This window comes from Sus scrofa, chromosome 6, assembly GCF_054392235.1.
Source record: "Sus scrofa isolate SSC_HxYL_T2T_F1_AM1 chromosome 6, Sscrofa_HxYL_maternal_Yorkshire_Landrace_v2.0, whole genome shotgun sequence".
Classification (NCBI taxonomy): Eukaryota; Metazoa; Chordata; class Mammalia; order Artiodactyla; family Suidae; genus Sus; species Sus scrofa.
In genome coordinates this window covers 60,113,298-60,126,895 of record NC_139388.1, presented here as the reverse complement: position 1 = coordinate 60,126,895, position 13,598 = coordinate 60,113,298, and the positions used below count along the sequence as shown (strand labels likewise).

At 51.1% G+C, this 13,598-nt stretch overlaps 1 protein-coding gene and 1 long non-coding RNA gene across 2 annotated transcripts in view; both read right to left on the bottom strand.

Annotated features, from left to right (window-relative positions):
- The window catches only part of LOC110261042 (sperm acrosome membrane-associated protein 6), a 52,376-nt gene that overhangs the window by 35,400 nt on the left and 3,378 nt on the right, over positions 1-13,598 (bottom strand). Inside the window, exons 3-10 of the mRNA XM_084961822.1 lie at positions 9,936-10,004; positions 9,200-9,223; positions 8,756-8,833; positions 8,540-8,646; positions 7,949-8,105; positions 7,651-7,861; positions 7,360-7,398; positions 2,989-3,078 (exon numbers count right to left, since the gene is read on the bottom strand). Of these exons, the coding sequence (XP_084817948.1) occupies positions 7,365-7,398; positions 7,651-7,861; positions 7,949-8,105; positions 8,540-8,646; positions 8,756-8,833; positions 9,200-9,223; positions 9,936-10,004 (680 nt within the window). The 3' untranslated portion in view covers positions 2,989-3,078; positions 7,360-7,364. The remainder of the gene's footprint in view (positions 1-2,988; positions 3,079-7,359; positions 7,399-7,650; positions 7,862-7,948; positions 8,106-8,539; positions 8,647-8,755; positions 8,834-9,199; positions 9,224-9,935; positions 10,005-13,598) is intronic.
- LOC146402429 (uncharacterized) lies at positions 913-2,649 on the bottom strand. Its single transcript, XR_014806632.1, has 2 exons — positions 1,996-2,649; positions 913-1,620 (listed from the first exon to the last, which is right to left on the bottom strand). It is a non-coding gene; the product is annotated as an uncharacterized LOC146402429 (long non-coding RNA).

Sequence of the window (13,598 nt, the reverse complement as noted above, 5' to 3'; positions counted from 1 at the left end):
TTTCGCTGAGCCACGACAGGAACAGGAGGAGGAAAGGGAGGGCAGGTTGGTAACTGGGTCTAGTTATTAGGTATCCAGGTGGAAACTTCTCGGAGGCGCTTGGGTACAGAAGCCTAGAATTTAGGAACAAAGTCTGATCTGAAGATAGAGCTTTCAAGCCTTCTTCCAAAAGCCCTTCTTTGGTATTTTATTTTGCTATTTTTGGGCTGCACCCGAGGCATATGCAAATTCCCAGGCTAGGGGTCCAATCGGAGCTGTAGCCACCAGCCTACACCATAGCCACAGCAAGCCCAGATCCTCAATCCACTGAGTGAGGCCAGGGATCGAACCCATATCCTCGTGGATCCTAGTGGGGTTCATTAACTGCTGAGCCACAGAGAGAACTCCCCTTCTTTGATTTTTAAAATGCCCTGTCTTAGCCTCAGTTTCTCCCTGAGCGGCTGTCCCATTTCTAACAGCAAAACTCCCTGAGAGCTGTCTATATTTGTCTCCAGTTTCTCTCCCCAAAAGTTCACCCATTTAATGTGTGTAGCTTCATAATCTTTAGCAAGTTTATAGATCTCTGCAGCCATCACCATAATCTAATTTTAGAACACTTTCACCCCCACCACTCCCATACCCATTGGCAGTCACTCTCATTCCTCACCCCTCCCCCCACCCCCACGGCAACCATGACCTACTTTTTGTCTCCATAGATTTGCCTATTCTGGACATTTCACCTAAATGGATTCATGTGGTATGTGCCTTTTTCCTGACTGATTTCTTTCATTTGGCATATTTTCAAGGTTCATCCATGTACCATGGGCTCCTTTTCATTGCCAAGTAATATACCATTTTAGGGATGTGGCACATTTTATCCATTTATCATAGTTAATGGACATTTGGGATGTTTTTATTTTATCAGTATTATTATTTTATCTTTTTAGGGCCACACCTGTGGCATATGGAAGTTCTCAGGCTAGGGGTCAAATTGGAGCTCATAGCCCCAGCAATGCAGGATCCGAGCCACATCTGTGACCTACACCACAGCTCACAGCAATGCCAGATCCTTAACCCACTGGGCAAGGCCAGGGATCAAACCTGTGTCTTTATGGATGCTAGTCAGTTCCTTTTCTGCTGAGCCAGGACAGGAACTCCCGTTCTTATTTTTTGACTATTGTGAATAGTGCTGTGACTGCTCACATACAAATTTTTGTGTGGATGTAGGCTTAGTTCCCTGGGGTGGAATTCTCTAGGAGTGGAACTGCTGGGTCATATGGCAATTGTATCTTTAATTTATTGAGAACTGCCTGATGGTTTTCCACAGTGGCTGCATCATTTTCCATTCCCACCAGCAAAGCAGGAGGGTTCTGAACTCTCTACATCCTCACCAACATTTGTTATTGCTCAGAAACATTTTTAAAATGGAAGTATAGTTCATTTACAACCTTTCAGGTGTACAGCAAAGTGACTCAGTTACGTGTATATATTCAGCTATGTATATATGCATACATGTATATACATATATGTATGCTTTTTCAGATTCTTTTCTTTTTTTCTTCTTTTGCCATTTCTGGGGCCACTCCCGAGGCATATGGAGGTTCCCAGGCTAGGGGTCGAATCCGAGCTGTAGCCACCAGCCTACGCCAGAGCCACAGCAACGCGGGATCCGAGCCGTGTCAGCGACCTACACCACAGCTCATAGCAACGCCGGATCCTTAACCCACTGAGCAAGGCCAAGGACCGAACCTGCAACCTCATGGTTTCTAGTCGGATTCATTAACCACTGAGCCACAACGGGAACTCCCAGATTCTTTTCAATTAAAGGATTATTACAAGATATTGAATATAGTTCCCTGTGCTATCCAGTACATCTTTGTTATCTATTTTATACACAGTAGTGTGTACCTGTTGACTTATTATTTATTTATTTATTTTTTTGCTTTTTAGGGCCGCTCTCATGACATATAGAAAAGTTCCCAGGCTAGGGGTTGAATCGGAGCTACAGCTGCCGGCCTACGCCACAGCCACAGCAATGCAGGACCCAAGCCGACTCTTAGACCTACACCACAGTTCACAGCAACGCTGGATCCCTGACCCACAGAGTGAGGCTGGGGATCGAACCTGAATTCTCATGGACACTAGCTAGATTTGTTTCCACTGCACTGAAACAGGAACTGCCTGTTATTGACTTTTTGACTACAGCCATCCTAGTTAGTGGCTGTGAGGTTGCATCTCACTGTGGTTTTGATTTGCATTTTTCTAATGACCAATGACTCCCATTGGTCAATGGGCCACTCAGATGGTCATCTCCACTACTCCACAGAACTTGCTCATGTCAAGTTCACCAGTGGTATTCACATTGACAAAACCAATGGCCAATTCTCAGGCCTATTCCATGAATTGACAGCATCTGGGACAGTTAACCCCCCTCTCCTTGAAATGCTTTCTTCACTTGGCTTTTGGAAGAAGGCTTGAAAGCTCTTATCTTCAGATCAGACCTTCTCCCTATATTCCAGACTTCCATACCCAACTGCCTCCAAAAAGTTTCCACCTGGATACCGAATAACTAGACCCAACTCCGAACATGCCCTCCCTTTCCTCCTCTTTAACCCCCGTGAATTCTGCTCCTCCAACTGCCTCCTTTATCTCATTAAACATAACTCCATCCTTCCACCTGCTCAGGTCCAAAAATCCTAGAGCAGGGAGTTCCCTGGTGGCTCAGTGGGTAAAGGATCTGGTGTTGTCACTCCTGTGGCTCTGGTTACTGCTGTGGTGTGGGTCCAATCCCTGGCCTGGCAACTACTATATGCCACAGGCACAGCCAAAAAAAAAAAAAAAAAAAAAAGCCAGAGCAGCTTTATCAACTGCAAAGAGACTCAGTTATGTGTATATATCAACAACAGTAGCTTTACCAACAACAGTAGCCATTACCACATAGGACTACTTCTTTTTTTTTTGCATTGCATTCATTTTTTGATTTAGTCAATCAGTCACAAAAGCACTTACCAAGTTCTTGCTGAATTCCACACGCTTTGCCAGGTTTGCAAACAATTGAGGCAGAGTCTGCCTTCCAGGGGCTCCAATTGAGCAAAGAGCCTGCAACCCACAGTTAAGGACACCCAGACATACGTCTCCATGACTTCTGTTGTCACAGAGGTAGGACGATACAGATTTAAGTCATTACAGCTACATAAGATTAAGGTCAGTTCCTCATTGCTCTGGCCACATTCCACGTGCTTCATGGCCATGTAAGGCTGGTGGCTTCCATATTGGACAGGGCAGATCTAGAACACTTCCATTAAGGCAGAGGGCACAAGCCACTGCCTCTGTCCTGACTACTGATCCCTGACTCTTCTCTTTTCTTCCTTACCCAACAGTCTGCAAATGCCTTTGGTTCTACCTTCACGTCCGATCTCGGACCCCCCTCCACACTGTTGCTATCACCACTTTGTCCCTGAGCTGCACGTCTTTCCTTGATTCAGGTTGCTCTGAGTTCCCGTCGTGGCTCAGTGGAAACAAAATCTGACTAGTATTCCTGAGGACACAGGTTCGAGCCCTGGCCTCGCTCAGTGGGTTAAGGATCTGGTACTGCCATGAGCTGTGGGGTAGGTCGCAGATGCGGCTTGGATCCCGAGTTGCTGTGGCTGTGGTGCGGGCCTGCAGCTGTAGCTTCGATTGGACCCCTAGCCTGGGAACCTCCATATGTTGCGGTGTGGCCCTAAAAAGACCAAAAAAAAAAAAAAAAAAAAAAGCTGCTATTTCATGCCCAGATTACTGCAGCACCTCGCAGTGATGCCTGCTCCCACCCCTCCCTCGATACAGTCCGCGATTAAGGCAGGAGCTGTGCCAGTCAAGTCAGATCATGACCTTCCTTGGCTCAAGTTGCGCCATGATCTCAAACAAAGGAAAATCAAGACCTCATGGTGGCCAAGGTCCTGCATGAAATGGTCCCTGGGTTCTCTGTGACCTCGCCTGGCCGCAGGCTCCTTTCCTAAAACCTTGCTCTGGGTGTACTGACATCCTGGCTGTTCTCCACGCACCAGGCACAGTCCTGCCTCTGGGCCTTGGCCCCTGCTGTCTCTTTTGTACTTGTTTGGGGCTGGACCTGCAGCATGTGGACACGCCCCAGGCCAGGGATGGAACCCACGCCACCGCAGTTGCAACCTGCGCCAACACCACAGCAGAAATATCCACCTGGCTCATAATTCATCCCCTTCAACTCTTTTTAGGGCCACACCTGTGGCATATGGATGTTCCCAGGCTAGGGGCTCATTTGGAGCCTTAGCTGCCAGCCTACACCACAGCCACAGCAACGGAGGATCTGAGCCGTCTCTGTGACCTACACCACAGCTCACAGCAATGCTGGATCCCTAACCCACTGAAGGAGGCCAGGAATCGAACCTGAGTCCTCATGGGCACTAGTTAAGTTTGTTACCACTAAGCCACGATGGGAACTCTCCCCTCCAAGTCTTACTTCAGTGTCGCCATCACCAAAGATCCTATTGCTTCCCCTCTCCCCTCGGCAACCCCACCCGTTTCTCTGTTTTGTTTTCTCTACCACATGTATTATCATACGACTTGGTGCCTATTTTCACTTAATTTTCTTGTTCATTGTTTGACAGGAATCAAACTCCATGAGGGTGCAGATTTTTTTTTCAACTGAAGCACAGTCAACGTACAGTATCATATATCTAGGTGTACAACACAGGGATTCAATATTTTCATAGACTATACTCCACTTAAAGTTACTATGGGGAGTTCCCATCGTGGCCCAGTGGTTAATGAATCTGACTAGGAACCATGAGGTTGCGAGTTCGATCCCTGGCCTTGCTCAGTGGGTTAAGGATCCGGTGTTGCCGTGAGCTGGGGTGTAGGTTGCAGACTCGGCTCACATCCTGCGTTGTTGCTGTGGCCCTGGTGTAGGTCGGTCGCTACGGCTCCATTGGACCCCTAGCCTGGGAACCTCCATATGCCGTGGGAGCGGCCCTAGAAAAGGCAAAAAGACAAAACAAAAACAAAAACAAAACAAAACAAAAAAAACCTGCATCCTCATGGATGCTAGTCAGATTTGTTTCCGCTGAGCCACGTCAGGAATGCCTCCATTATTATTTCTACGGTGCCTTGAAAATTCCTGGCACAGGAGTTCCCATCGTGGCGCAGTGGTTAACAAATCCGACTAGGAACCATGAGGTTGCAGGTGGGATTCCTGGCCTCGCTCAGTGGGTTAAGGATCCGGTATTGCCATGAGCTGTGGTGTAGGTCACAGATGCAGCTCGAACCGCACATTGCTGTGGCTGTGGTGTAGGTGGGCGGCTACAGCTCCGATTCGACCCCTAGCCTGGGAACTTCCATATGCTGCAGGTGCGGCCCTGGAAAAGACACACACACACACACACACACACACACACACGCCCCCCCAAAAAAGAGAGAAAATGCCTGGCACATAGTAAGTGCTCAGTAAATATTTGCCAATTGAATGAGCCAGCGAAGGGGTCAAATCAGTGAACAAGAATGTGAAGAAGATTACTTGTTACGTGGGGAAGACACAACACCATGCTTTAAAAAATAAGTTTACATTAGGTCTGAATGAGTGTTATGCACAAGCTAATACGGGGGGATGTACGTGGGAGGAGGGATGTAGGCAGAGAAGGTGACATCTGAGCTGGGACCTGTGCATTGAGAGGGAGGTGGCTTCGTGAGGTTCAAGGTAAAGTCACTTCAAGTAGGAATAGCAGGTGCGAAGGCCCGGAGACAGAACTGAGCTTTGCATGTTCAGAGCGACAAAAAGAGGCCTGGAGTTCCCTGGTGGCTCAGTGGGTTAAGGATCTGCTGTTGTCACTGCTATGGCACAGGTTCTATCTCTGCATCTCTGTCCCCAGCAGCTCTGCATGCCACAGCCAAAAAAAAAAAAAAAAAAAAAAAAGGCTCGTGGGACTAGAGAGTAAACAGGGGGAGGAAAGGGAAGTGGAGTCAGCCACACAAATACAGTGCCAGCTCTCACAGAGTTGTGGAGAGTCGATGCATGCAAAGGCTGTTCCGGGGAAACCATGACTGAGTTAGCTAGACAAAAAAAAAAAAAAAAGGCTCACAGACATTGACAAACTTATGGCCTCCGGAGGAGACAGTTTGGGGAGATGTGCTTGGGTTATGGGATGGAAATCCTGTGAAATTGGATTGTGATGATCATTATACAACTACAGATGTAATCAATTCATTTGTGTAATAAAAAAATATATTATTAAAAAAACAAATAATAACTAAACAAAAACAAACAACAAAAAAGGGACAAATACTCTTCAAGGCAGAAAACAGCATGTACCCAGGTCTTGGAGAGAATAAGGATCAAGATGAATACAAGGCATGAGCAAAGACCAGAGAAACTGCAGGGCAGGAAAAGCTCGGGTAAGCATGGGGTGGGAACTTTGAAGGGCCGGGGGAGGGGGGTGCTTTGGAGGCCTTGACAGAGAACTGGATTTTATTCTAATGCCACTGGGGAGCCACTGAAGGATTGTGAGCAGAGAAGTGATCAGATCTGACACGTTTCAAAACATCACTCTGGCTGCTTTGGGAAGAAGGGACTGCAGTGGGACAAGGCTGAGGGGAGCCAGGGAGGCCCGTGCGGACACTGCTGCAGTGACCCAGGCAAGAGACGGTGTTGGACCACAGATGGAGCAACTCCGTGAGAGATTTAGGAACTGCAAGGGCGGAGCCCTGGAAATAGACTGGACATGGAGGAGGAATTAAAAGCAACTTAGGTTTCTGGTTGAGCAGCTGGATGGATCGTGGTGCCCCTTATGACAGCAGGAAAGTGTCAGGGAGGAACAGGCTGACAGAATGATACCAAGGACTCTTTCAGGGTGACATCTGCAGTTGTAAATGTTCAGGATGCTGCCAGGTATCTGGGGAGGGGTCTGGGCTTGCACCTAAAGCCCTCAGCACAGCAGCTGTGTCTACTACCGTCCTTATGGGGGCCTGCTCACCTGGGCATATGCTGCTCTTCCTCTTACTTAAATTACTAGTGACCATCTTCAAAGATGAAGGAATCTAGAGAGCTGAAATGCATTTTTTTTTTTGGTCTTTCTGCCTTTTCTAGGCCTGCTCCTGTGGCACATGGAGATATCCAGGCTACGGGTCAAATCGGAGCTGTAGCCACAGGCCTACGCCAGAGCCACAGCAACACGGGATCCGAGCGGCATCTGCAACCTACACCACAGCTCATGGCAACGCCAGATCCTTAACCCACTGAGCAAGGCCAGGGATCGAACCCGAAACCTCATGGTTCCTAGTCGGATCTGTTGACCACTGCGCCACAATGGGAACTCCTGGAATATATTCTTTATTTTAGGGATGTAAGTAGGATAAGGAAGGAAAAGATACCTTTGTTAGCTGCCGCTGAAGTACCATCGAAAGAACATCCTGGGGAAAACAAGGAGGTGTTTGGGGGGTAGGGGAGGCTAGGGACCAGGAATCTGGATCCTGGAGCCTGGGTCCCACAGGTGGGTGATAAGGCTTGGATTCTTGGACCCGAGGGAGTAGGGGCTGGACTTCTGAATAGGAGGCGGGGGACCCAGACTTCTGGGTCTGAGGGAGGACAGTCTGGGAATTCAGAATCGCGGATCTGGGGAAGGGGAAAGACGGACGCTGGGACTCTGGGTCCCGGGGACTCACCACGCCAGCACGGTCACACAGGCTGATGCTAAGGCCACAAGGGCCGCGAGCAGGCACTGATTGCCCGACGTCAGAGCCTCGGGGCTGGCCAGCAACTCGCCCAGGCTCGGGCTCCAGGGTTCAATCACCTCCGCCTCCCGCGGCGCCCAGCGCAAGACTTCCCGAAAAGTGAGCTGGAGCTCAGTCTCCCCGCGCGGCGGCGGACCCGTCACTGTGGGGGCGCGCACGTTGGCCAGGCGTGAGCCCCACCCCTCACGTAGCCCCGCCCTCCCGTCGCGCAGCCCAGCCCCTCCCGCACCGTTAAGAAAGAAGTAGAGCCGCGCCAGGGGGCGCTGGTCGTGTGTGATCACGCAGGAGAAGGTCCCGCGGTGCTTGGGCTGCACCGGCCGGATGCGCGCCAGGTATCCTTCGGCCCGCGGAATGTCTCGGAAGTAGGACACGTCCTGAGTCCGGAGCTGCGGGACGCCCGGACTGAAGCGGCAGGAGGGGGCCTCGCCCTTGCCCAAGTCAGACTCTCCGCCTGACTCGCCCAACCTCCGAGTGCAAGCCCCACCCCCGAGCTAGACCACGCCTTCTCGAGCCTGGCCCCACCCTTAGCCCTTATTCGCCGATCCTCCACCTATAGCCCCGCCTCCTAAGTCTTGACTCCGCCCCGTGGGCCTAGCGTTTGTTCTCCCGCCCAAAACGCCTACGGGTTAACCAGCCCCTGAGCTCTGGCCCTGCAGTGTTTTGACCCTTTCCCCTAAATACCTGGACCCTCCCCTTGCTTTGTGAATCAAGAATCTAGACCGAGCTCCCCGAGTCCCACTTTCTGCGTCCCGACTCCGCATCCTCTAGAGAAGCAAAAGCCGCCTCCCAGACCCTTCACGCTGGCTCCGCCCCGACTCACACCTCCAGCGAACTTCCAGGAATAGGTGATCTCTTCCTTGGGCAGCTGGAAGTTCACAGTACAGGAGAACATAGCCTGATGACCCCGAGTCACCGTCACGTCCTGAACTAAAAGACAGGTCCACCTTACCACCTGGGCCCGCACACGTCCGGCCCCGCCCCCTCGTCGGTCAACTCGTATTTCAGGTTTCAAGCCCTTCAAGGCCACGCCCCTCACCTGGGCAGTCCAGCGGGAGGTCGCAGACGGTGGAGTAGCACCCGCGACAGTGGAAACGCCGGGCGACCTCCTGGAGTCCTATGGGACGGGAATGCTGGACCTGGGCTCCATCCGTTTCCCCCTGTCCGCAACCCTTCGGTCATCTGAAGGTCTGTTTAAGCTGAGTTCTAACATCCAGACAAAATCTGGGTCCCGCCTTCCCTGCGTTCATTGGCTGGCTCTCACCACTCTCCAGGCCTCTAGGATTCCCATTGGCTTGCATTGATTTTCGGACCCGCCTTTTATCAGGTGTGTGAATAATACCTGATGTACTTACTTTTCCCCCGGGCTCTTCTTGGCCCCCTCCGATCAGAGGCTCACTCCTGCTCTCCTACTCCAAGTCCCAGGTTTCGGCCCCACCACCTCCCTTCCCCCGCAATTCTGAGCTTTGAATAAAGTGCTTACCGCAGGGAGGGACGCAGGCCGGGACTGTGGAGAGAGAGGAAGCGTTACTACCCTGTAAGTCGCGGCAGGCGCCCACCTGAAGCTCCCTTCGAGGAACTGCTACTGCCCCGGATGCATTCCTTCGAGGGGACGGCGTCCCGCCGCCGCAGCCCACCTAGGAGGCGGGGCCAAGCCCGCAGCATTCCACCTGTAGGCGGGGCCAGGCTTGCCTGCTTCCACCTGGGGACCCAGCCAGGCCTGCAGCATTCCTTTAAGAGGTCAGCCACAGGTCTGCAGCTAGCATCTAAGGCGGGTGGTGGGGAAGGGCGGCAGGCCCGCGGCTCGCAAGAGCAGGAGACCGAGCCAGCTCTGGTGGCCTAGATCGGGCGATCCTCGGAGAAGACAGGGCCTAATTGGGAAGCCCAGGTAGAGGTGTTGTCAGGGAGAAGTAGCCCACTAAGGGGTCCCGGCTGGAAAGCAGGAACAGAGGGCGCAAGGCTAGACACAGAGATCCAGGAAGAGGCCCAGGCTCATCTGGGTCAGGACCGTGCTAAGCGGCGGTCCTAGCTAGAAGAAACCTTCCGTCCGAGGCGCGGGAGAGTGGTGGGAACAGTTAAGAGTTTGGGTCAGGAGCGACCCACCTAGGGAAGCTCCGCTCAGAGATCTGGCCAGGGGATTGAGCTGCAGGGAGCGGAAGGGGGTCTCAGGAGTGGCGTTTTTCCGTCTGGGCCCCAGGGAAGGAGACGGTCTGTTTTACCTTCTTTAAGCTGCGATATAACCTTGCGCATTTTCCTGGCGGCAAGAGGGAAGGCAACCCGAAAGGACCCTAGAGTGGAGGCAGTTCTTGGAGTAAAGACCCTTCCCCAAGGTGGGCGGAGCCTGGCAGGACTCGCCGCCACGTGTCTGCGCCCCTTCCCCAGCCCCTCTCCACCCCCATGTCCCTGGTATATACTACCCACCCCAGCTTCTCACCTCCTCCTACCCTGTCCACCCCAAGGTTGACACAACCCCAAGTCTCCTTCCTTCCACTGCCTCTGGCCTGTCTCTGATAGAACCCCTCGGCATCATCTGTGTTATCTTGTTGAGGGGGAAGGGGAGGATAAAGACCAAATTTCTCCCAAGGCCCTCGAGGCCCCTACGCGGTCTGGCCTAGTTTCCTCTTCCTCTCTCTTCCATCCCTGTTACCCACCTTTCACTTCCCCCAACAGGAAAAGAACCATATTCGCTAGCATCTCAGGGCCTTTGCACATGCTGGTTTCTGTCTCAAGTTCATCTTTCCCCCTAATCCTACTCATCCTTCACGTCATAGTTCGAGCCACCTCCTTAGAGGTTTTTCTCTGACCGCAAATCTAATTTAATCCAGTCCATGTTTGTCTCTAATCTGTGCCCCATTCAGCCCATTCATAGCTCTCGCCAGTCTGCAATTACATAATTTAAATATACGTCGTCATCATTTACGGCTGCCTCTTAAGTAAGCAAACATGTCTTGCTTTAGCGGTAGGGCTCTGAGTCTTAGAAAGTGCTCAGTAAGTATGTGTAGAATGAATTCCAGGATCCAGCTGGAATGCAGATCACAACTGGAGGCCTGTGGCCCCAGTTCACGTCCTTTGAATGTGTTACATTTGGCCTGGAAAGTATTTTGAAAAAGGAATCAGTTGCCACCATGTAAAACTGGGGAAAATCACATAAAATGTTTGGCATCCCTTTAAGAAACTTACAGAGACTGTATGTCCACAAGGCAGCAATTAGCTGGAGCTGAATAGCAGCCACCCCTTTCATTTAGCTGTCTACCTATTCATATTTTTTTATTTTTTGGCAGCACCCGCGGCATGTGGAGGTTCCCAGGCCAGGAACTGAACCTGTGCCAGAGCAGTGACAACACTGGATCCTCAACCCACTGAGCCACCAGGGAACTCCACAGTTCCTTTTAGACAGGGCACACACCCACAAATTTTCCAGTCTCCAGCCTCTTCATTTCTATCCCCCTTTCATTGTTTTGATGTTCTCTGTCCTTATGGATGTTTGAGTTTTGACCATTGTAATGGCCTCCAAACTATAAGGTTTTGTGGCCTTTTCAAAGCGGGTGGCTCGAATGATTTACAGGTAGAGTTGGTTTTGGAAAGCAGGAATGTGGCAGGGTGCGATGGGCTGAACTGCGTCCTTCCCAAGTTCATATGTTGAAGTCCTAACCCCTAGTCCTTCCGAAAATAACTGTACTTGGATATAGAGTCTTTTTTTTTTTTTTTTTTTTGTCCTTTTGCCTTTTCTAGGGCTGCTCCTGCGGCACATGGAGGTTCCCAGGCTAGGGGTTGAATCGGAGCTGTAGCCACTGGCCTACACCACAGCCACTGCAACGCGGGATCCGAGTTGTGTCTGCAACCTACACCACAGCTCACGGCAACGCCAGATCCTTAACCCACTGAGCGAGGCCAGGGATCGAACCTGCAACCTCATGTTCCTAGTCGGATTCATTAACCACTGAGCTGCAAGGGGAACTCCCTGGACATAGAGTGTCAAGGTGGTAGTTAAGTTAAAATGAGGTCATTAGGGTGGGCCTAAATCGAACATAACTGACTTCCTCACAAGAGGAGAAAATTTAGACAGAGGCACACACAGAGGGAAGATGGTCAACAGCCAAGGAGAGAGGCCTCAAAAGAAACCAGCCCTGCAAACAGTGACACCTTCATCTCGGACTTCCAGCCTCCAGAATTGTGAACAAAGAAATTGCTGTTATTTAAGCAACCCGGTCTATGGTATTTTGTTACAGCAGTCCTAGCAAACATACACAAGGATTTCTAGTTGCCTCAAAATAATCTCTTTTCTCTTTAGTAACATAACCCTGCATTTCAGCTGGAAAAGCAATAGCCCCCCGCCCCGCCCCAACTAAAAGACTACATTTCCCAGCCTCCTTTGCAGCTGGCTCTGCTCATACGACCAATTTCTGATCAAGGAGATGTAAGCACAAGGGTCATGTGTGAGCTACAGAAAGTAGCCTCACAAGAGAAATGGTGCCATTTATTGATCCCTTTCCCCTTCTTACATCCTATTGCTTGAAACTTAGATTTGATGGCTGGTGCTCTAGCAGTTATATAGGGCCATGAGGATAAGGAGGTTACCCTGGGATGGTAAGGCAGAAAGCTGGAAGGGGCTTGGGCCCCCAGGAAAACGGAGCTGCCATACTAGCCTTATTTGATATGGATGAAATTAACTTCTAACTCCTAGCTTGCTTAAGCCATGGTAGGTTCCTCTGCAATTTAAAACCATACAAAACAGGAGGGCATCGAAGAGGCTGGCTAAAGTGATGATCACTGGGTAGACGCTGGAGAGAGGGGACACTGAAGCCAGGAAGTGGGTTCAAAATGAGGGGTCAAGGACTTAGAGGCATCTCCCTGGCCACAAGGCAGGCATGTGGTCTGGAGATGGCAGGATGGGTCAGGAGGATGTGGTCAGAGTGGGATGCTCAAATGAAGGACCAGGATGTTGGAAGAGGTATCCAAGGGATATCCATGGGCCAAACCAAACGACTCATGGAGGAGACGGTGGCTGTGGGATATACCAAGTCAGCCACGGGGCAGGGGGAGAATGTCACATAACTAGGAAACCACAGAGTGGAATAGGGATGGAGTGAAACGTCCAGCGAGGCCAAGGGGCAGGGGTTATATCAAGTGAACCACAAGGGGGCGCGGGCGGATGTTATAAAGTCTCCCCCCAAACATGCTCCATTAGGACTTTGAACTGTTTCTGATCAGCTGGGTTTCAGCTCTGGCTCTTCCAGCTCTGAGCACATACCTGAGCCAGCCATCCCACGTCCTCCTCCCCATGGGACCCAGGCCACGTATTTCACCTTCCTGATCCTCAGTTTCCTCATTCATAAAATGGGAACAATATCAGGGTCTGCCTCGCGGGGATAAGAGGGAGGATTTACTGTCATACGACAGAAAAGCATCCCCTCCTAAACTGTGCGCCGGGTACCACTTAGCGATCGCTGGGGTAATGCCTTTGAACAGTGCCTGGCACACAGGGTTACAAAAGGGTCAACTACGAGCGTTAACCATCCGCAAGTGTAAGAAGGTGGCCCGAGGTCAAACAGCTAGACTTGAACCCAGGCGGCCAAACTCCAGAGCCTCCACGAGAGATCACCACCTGTGGTACACACACTTCCCTGTAAACCACACCATCCACTCCATGGTTAAGATACACTCACAGTATCTGCTGCCACCACCGAGAGCTGCTCTGAGTCAGCATGTCCATTTCTTGGGTTCTCCAATCAGGAGGGACCCAGGCATCCTCACGCCACATACATCTGATCCAGATTATCTCCTGGCCTGTTCTCCCTGTCCAGCTGAGTCCCAACTTGCCCATCTGGAAAATGGGGCTATAACCACCACCACCCCCCCCCCGCCACACACACACATTTTAT